Below are 7,658 nucleotides of genomic sequence, written 5' to 3' on the forward strand. Positions count from 1 at the left end.
GTCGTGTCCGACTCTTTGTGATCCTATGGACTGCAGCACACCAGGCTTCCATGTCCATAACCAACTCCTGGAGCTTGCTCAAAGTCATGTCCATACAGTCAGTGATGCCATCCAACCATCTCATCCTCTGTCGTCCCCTTCTCCTCCTGCCCTCACTCTTTCCCAGCATCAGGGTCTTTCCAAGTGAGTCAGTTCTCCGCATCAGGTGGCCAAAGTATTGGAGTTTCAGCTTCAGCATCAGTCCTTCCAATGAACACCCAGGACTGATCTCCTTTAGGATAGATTGGTTGGATCTCCTTGAGGTCCCAGCGACTCTCAAGAGTCTTCTCCAACACCACAGTTCAAAAGCACCAATTCTTCAGTGCTCAGCTTTCTTTATAGTCCAGTGTTCACATTCACACCTGACTACTGGAAACATCATAGCTTTGACTAGATGGGCCTTTGTTGACAAAGTAATGTCTCTGCTTTTTAATATGCTGTCTAGGTTAGTCATAGCTTTTCTTTCAAGGATCAAATGTCTTTTAATTTCATGGCTGCAGTCACCATCTGCAGTGGTTTTGGATTCCCCAAAAGTAAAGTCTCTCACTGTTTCCATTATTTCGCCACCTATTTTCCATGAAGTGATACCTGAAACAACTTTTTGTTTAACCAATATAACATTCTATTTTAGAACTAATAAATTCAAAAGGTAAATATTTAAGTAGGTTCTTTTTTCTTTATTTTGGTCTGATTTATTCTAGAAAATCAAGACGGAGTGAGCTTGAGTAAAAGAGAGGTTTTTTTTCTTTTCCCCACAACTTTAAAAAATTTCCTTTTTTCCTCTCATCTTTGTTTCTTCTTTATTTTCAAAGGACAAAATTAAACACACAGTTCCTTTAATTTCAAATATATTTGGCAATACATTTGTATGCATTTTCAAAGATGTTTCAACAGGTTGCAATTTTAATTCTCCATTAGAGTTTTGACTGAAAGCAATGTTAAAGTAAAGTCTTATGTCCTTGGTGGGGGAGGACGCTTCCTTACGATTTATGTTCCATATCATTAAGCTTCCCTGCTATGCATTAGGCATGCTTTTTACCTTAATTCAGGCTAGAAATAAAGACAGAATGCAATGCTTAACCTGAAAAAGCTTGTCTTCAACTGGGCAAAGCTATGTGAAAAATATAATGAAGATCAAGTGAGAATATTCACCATGAAAACTGTTTCTATCAATGGTCTGAATATTATAGAATTCCTGATAAAAATTCTAGTTACTTTTCCAGCCAGTACAGAGCTGCTTGGAGGCTGGAAGGGGTGGTGAGTTCCAAAGCAGTTTCTGGAATTTCTGAACACCCCTGGTCAGTACAAGATGGATCCAGTAGTCCTGAGTTACATGGACAGTGCATTGCGGCAGTTAGATGTCTCAATACTGGATCCTCCAAGCTGGCTCAATGACCATGATATTGGGTTTGCCTTTGAGTACTTGGCCAACAGTCAGTTTCATGACTGCACTGACCATGTCTGCTTCATCAGCCCCGAAGTTACTCAGTTCATCAAGTGCTCTGCAAACTCAGCAGAGATCGCCATGTTCCTTGAGCCATTGGACCTCCCAAACAAGAGGGTTATATTTTTAGCCATCAATGTTAATTCCACACAGGCATCTGGGAAATCCACTGAAGCTTGTTGGTTTATCTGCAAGATAAAAGTGGCTTTTTTTCATTATGGGTCTCATGGTAGTAGTAACTCATTCAGTGTAAAGCAGGTAGCAGAGAAACTAGAAGCTTTCTTAGGCAGAAAAGGAAACAAACTGGCCTTTGTGGCAGAGAAAGCCCCTGCTCAACAAAATAGCTATGACTGTGGGATGTACGTGTTATGTAACACTGAGGCCTTGTGTCAGAACTTCTTTAGACAACAGCCAGAATCACTGCTGCAGCTACTCACTCCTATGGAAATAGCTCATTGCCAGACTTGCTAAAAATTCGCTATTGAAATATATTTGACTTTTGAAGTCTTTTCTTTCTTCCTGTCCCCATGCATTGGGTGGCTGCAGGCTCAGTGCCTGAGGGACAATGCCAGGGAGATGAAAGCTTAGAACACTTACTTAACCCTGAGAGAATGTTGTTCTCTGTGTTATCCTAATGAAAAGCTTTACTTTAATCCTAACTTCAGAGCAATGTTAATCACCAAAACTGATTAATTCCCTTTCGGGCTCTCTTATCCACATTGGTTTATTCCAAAAGAGAAATAAAAATGACCTGTAAAACAAATTAAGAATATGTGAAATCTAGAAACAAGAAGAAAATCATAGAGCAACCAAACATTTACTGCATAGCCCAATATTTCAAGAGACCAACTGGCTAGAAGCAGCTCTCAAGACCTAACCTAACTCAAGATCAAAGTATTATCAGTTACTCAGTTGTGCGATACTTCTTCCATTCAACAAGCAAAGGCTTTCCCAGCTAACCTTTGCCAATACTTGATAAAGATGGTGTTAGCCTATCGTCACCCATCTGATTCCTGGAGCACTTTAAGAAAGGGGGAATCTTAAATAACTTCGTTGAAATAAATGTCTGTGGTGGACTTCTTGTTTTGCATCTGACACTTAACTAAAGTTGGTTTATTTCTGTAAAGGAGGAAAAGGTGACCTTTCTAAATTTGTTAACTTAATTAAAAAATGCAGACAATGTAATTTTTGAAATGTGGAACCAAGAGTTAAAATAAATGCTATTCCTTCTTAAAAAAAAGAAAAAATCTAGTTGAATTCAGGAAGCTTGTGTGTTAGTCACTCAGTTGTATCCGACACTTTGCTACTCCATGGACTGTAGCCCGCCAGGCTCCTCTGACCATGGAATTCTTCAGGGAAGAATACTGGAGTGTGTTGCTATTTCCTTCTCCAACAGGAAGCTTATGAGGACCTTTCAAGTAATAAATACAAAGATAACTTAGAGGTAGTTGGACTTTTTTATGAATAAATGCAATATTCTAGTGCTAGGCCAAACTATTTTCACTTAAGCCCAACTGCATCAGAAATGTCTGGGTGATCAACAAACTTCTATAAATTTTATTTTCTCCATCATCTCTACTCTGGGGAGAGGAAGGAAAAAAAAATTATCTCTATAGTAACTAAGACTCTGGGATTCTAAAAATCTACATATGTCTCAGTCTTCCTACATTATCCTTGGTTCTATTCTGTTGATTTTTGGAGTAGCAATGATTTGTCAAAGAAGATTCCTTTGTCCATTATCTTTGGTTCAAGGTAAACCTGTAATCCTGGATAAGTCATTTCACTTCTCTGAGGTTCATATACACTTGTCTATAATCTGAAAGTGTTGGCAACCACATCTGATCATTGGTATGAGGATTAAATTCAGTAACACAGTTCAAGTACCTCATAAAGTATGTGTTCAAGAGATGAATTTCATTATGAAAATTTAATCTATTGTTGAATTTCACAACTCTGAGATGAGGTCAACTTTGGGATTCATTTTGCTTCAAAGATTTACTAAGAGATGGATATGTCTACATTGTAATGGTCAGTTTCATTTTTTCATTGTTTTAAAAATCTCTGACATTCCTGGAGTCTGCTTTAAGGTTGTCAAGGTGGCCAATGTCTCTCTTTTGGCTTTATACAAAGGCAAGAAGTAAAGACCAAGATCATAAATTTTGATGATGAAAGCACAATAGTAATAAATTTTCATATACCAAAAAAAAAATCTCTGAAATCATTACAGATTCTTAGGAAGTTGCAAAAGTGTACAAATTCCAGGGAAAACGACCAGAAAAAAAGAATAAAGATGTATGTGTAACGGAATCACGTTGCTGTGAACCTAAAACTAACACAACATTGTAAATCTGCTCTTGTTCTTCAGTCGCTAAGCGTGACTGACTCTTTGTGACCTCGTGGACTATAGCATGCCAGGCTCTCCTGTCCTCCAGTGTCTCCTGGAGTTTGTTCAAATGTATGTCCACTTTGTCAATAATACCAATATGTCAACATTGAGTCAATAATGCTATCAACTCTACCTCAATGGAAAAAAAAAAAAAAGGCATGCAGTCCATTTGCCATTCACCTAACTTCCCCAGTGGTGACAACTTACATAACTATAGTTCAATATAAAAACCAGAAGATTGGTATGAATGCAAGACTATAGACCTTATTCAGTTTTTACCATTATTTATATGAACCCTTTGAGTGTGTGTGTGTGTCTGTATACATAGGGGAGTGTTTAGTTATATGCAGTGTTTTCCACTTATAAATTAGTGCGACCACTCCTAAAATCAAGGTACAGAATTGCTCCATCACTATAAAGGAACTCTTTCTGCTATCTGTTTATGCTGACAGTGTTCCTCCCTTCCAACACTGGTCTTGTCCTTTTGGCAACCACTAATATATTCCCCACATCTATAGTTTCTTGATTTGGAGAGTGTTATACAAATGGACTCTTCCATGTGCCTCCTATTTCTTTTTCTTTGTTTTTCCCTTTCCTTTTCATTCTTTATGTATTCTTCCATTTCTCTTGCCATCAGAAATCACTTTCCCCTAAAGTCCACTATGTATGAAAAAAAGCTAATATGTTGCTTTTATTTTAAAAAAAATCTAAATCATGTTTTAGGCAGTGGGAAGCTTCTAATCAGTTTAAAGTCTTTGATATGATCTTAGTTTTATTTAAAAAACAGGACATTCTTCTGTTTACTGAATAGTCACTTGCCTCTTGTATTTATTTCCTCGTGCTATGTAACCAGTTATCACAAATGAATGAGCCTAAAGCAAAAAAAAAAAAAAAAAAAAATGTTTATATTACGACTGGGTCAGAAACCCAGGCATAGTAAGAGCAACTGGTTTCCCTGTTAGGATCTCACAGACTGAAACCAAAATATGGGCCATTTCAGGCTCTTATCTGGAGCCTCTGGGAGGTAATTCTTCTCCACCTTCATTCAGGTTGAATTCAGTTCTCTGCAGTTGTAAGACCAAGATTCCATTCCCTTGCTATCTGGGAAGTCTAGCTATTGGTCTGATGTGTCCCTTAGCCTGTAAAGTCTGCTCACACCCCTTGGCTCACAGCCCTGTCCATCTCAGAAGCCAATCACGGTGCATAGAATTTTTCTTGTCTTTTGGGTTTTTGTGATTTCATCCTCTGCTTCTCTTTTTAAGTGCTCATATGGTTATATCTCTGTAGTATGTGCCTGCTCCGTCATGTCCGACGCTGCAATCCCGGGAACTGTAGCCTGTCAGGACCCTCTGTCTGTGGAATTTCCCAGGCAGCTATTCTGGAGTCGACTGTTATTTCCTCCTCCAAAGGCTCTTCCTGACCCAAGGACCAAACCCATGTCTCCTGTCTCTGCACTGCGGGTGGGTTCTTTACCTACTGAGCCATCAAGGAAGCCGCAAGTGACACTAGGGGTCAGGGATGATGGGGGTTAATGTTTGTCTGCCGAAAATCTCCACTTTTGTTTGTTGATAAGTTTGTTATATTTGTGTGTGTGTGTGTCTATGTATCTGTGTGTGTGTGTGTGTGTGTGTGTGTGTGTGTGTGGCTTCCAGGAAGATCAATTGATTCACAAAATGTTAAACTTCAAATGACAAATCCTTAGCCCTAACTTTTTCTGTCTTAGACTTAACAAAAAAGTCTAACAGAAGGTTTGCTTATATTTATAATAGAATCATTTTTGTTCTTTCTATATAGTAACAAGGCATTGTTTTATTTTATTTATTAAATTTATTTTCTAAATGCACTGTAATCTGTTGCTAGACTCTGTGAGATATACCTCAGGGAGAAATAGGCACTTTTATTCATAATAGTGCCAAAAGTGAAATTATCTCCTGTTCTTTTAAAACGGTGTTAATCTTAGTCTCCATGATGGTTTCTTGGTAGAAAGGATAATGGACATGAAACTGGATTGAAATTTTAAAAGAAAGTCTGCTTTAAAATAATACTGGAGATTAAACAGGTTAGACCATTTTTGTTGTGGTAGAACTGAATACCAAAACCATAGCCAGATTGTGTCTCCCACACAAACCAGCAAGGTTGTGCCTTTCTCATGCCTCTGCCTTACAGTAAGGAGAACCTAAATACCTAATGGACAAGAAAAACTAGTTGGTAAATGATATTTCTTAACTGATGAAAGTTCCAACCCTGGGCACAGCTATTGTTTATTGTAACCAAATATTCAAGAACATTCACAAGTGGCATGCAAGCAGATATTATAAATGGATGATATTTACAAGTATGTAGTTTTTCTAAGACAAGTTTGACAAATAGATGGTATTGCTCCTGATAGCTGTGTTTTTGGAATAGTGCTTCACAAGGAAATATAATTCATCCTAGTGCTCTCCACAACTATGAGCAACACTGTGGAAAACTTCTCGCTGTGAGTGGAAGCCAAAATTACATTTTCTGGAGTTAAATAGAAGCATTCTTCTCTCTGATCAAATTTTAATGAAACAATTCAGAGGAAAACCGGCATCTTACTTCAAAAATTGTTTTTACTGAAAATATAATAAATTCCAGCCTTGAGGCACAATCAGAGCTTCTCCATTTGGCTCTTCACTGCTGGCTGCATCAAATTGATGAAGACCTGCACTTCAACACTGGCCTTGAATTCAAGGTCAATTTAATGTTCACTGGGCACTGATTAAAGTGCAATTCATATGTTCTCTCAATCAATAGAATAATGGAAACTGGAATGTGGCCAGAAAATGTTATTTAAGCTTCACTTTTGTCTTCCATAATTTTTAAAGTACATTTTCTATTTATTATTTCAACTGCAATTTAATTCTCTGAGTCCTTGGGGATCTAGTTAGAACCACAGAGCACAGACCCTTAAGGTAGTTCAGAAAACACCTAGTCCAAGCCATTTACTGTACAGATAAAGAATGCAAGGTCCCCAGGGGACCTGAATGAACCACTGTTAACTAGAAGGTCACCCAGGACAAGGGAACTGGTGAACATACAGTCCTGAGATGTTATGAAGAATCTTGCTTCTTCACATATTGTAAAAAGAGTGAGTTCATTTTAAAAATATAGTTTAATATGTAAATGATATATATTTATTAAAAATGAGGGGGAAAAGGTCATAAATTACAGAAAAGTAAAGGAAGACAAATAAAAATGACCCCAACCTCCTATTTCAGAAACAACCATTTCATACATTTTATGAACATTATTCCAGATATCACTTATATATACAAATAGAGGGCAGAAAGGAGGAAAAGTACATAAACAGAGAGAAAATAGGCAGAGAAAATTTAACTTTTAAAGAGAGAGAATAAATAGTTAAAAGCCAGGATTATAGCAGGCATGTTATTTAAATAAAGCATACATTTCATCTTATTTAAATTAGCTCAAGAAAAAACCTGAAGTACTGAATTGCAGATAGATATTATTGCAAGACACAGACATGCAAAAATATTTTTCAAGAAATGATATAAATATTTCATCCTAATTTTAAAGAACAAAGAACATATTTTATCGATGTTGAGTATTCACTGATTTTTTTAAGGCAAAAAAAAAAAAAAATAGCACATACATAATACCTCTGTCTTCCCTCACTTCATATCCAGATTTTTTTTTAATTTAAACTATGATTTCTCCATTGTTAAAATTTGTTGATTTGTACCTTCTAATGCACATTTTGTACTCTACCAGGAAATAGTACTCACTAGGCTTCAACAGTATGTG

General features: G+C 37.0%; 1 protein-coding gene across 1 annotated transcript; it reads left to right on the top strand.

The window, feature by feature from the left end:
* Window positions 1-1,321: 1,321 nt before the first annotated feature.
* LOC122688533 (sentrin-specific protease 8-like) lies at window positions 1,322-1,954 on the top strand. The gene has a single exon (XM_043894538.1). The coding sequence runs from the start codon at window positions 1,349-1,351 to the stop codon at window positions 1,952-1,954; it is 606 nt and encodes a 201-aa protein (XP_043750473.1). The 5' UTR covers window positions 1,322-1,348.
* The last annotated feature ends 5,704 nt before the right edge of the window (window positions 1,955-7,658 follow it).

The sequence above is a fragment of the Cervus elaphus genome, chromosome 33 (genome assembly GCF_910594005.1).
Source record: "Cervus elaphus chromosome 33, mCerEla1.1, whole genome shotgun sequence".
Classification (NCBI taxonomy): Eukaryota; Metazoa; Chordata; class Mammalia; order Artiodactyla; family Cervidae; genus Cervus; species Cervus elaphus.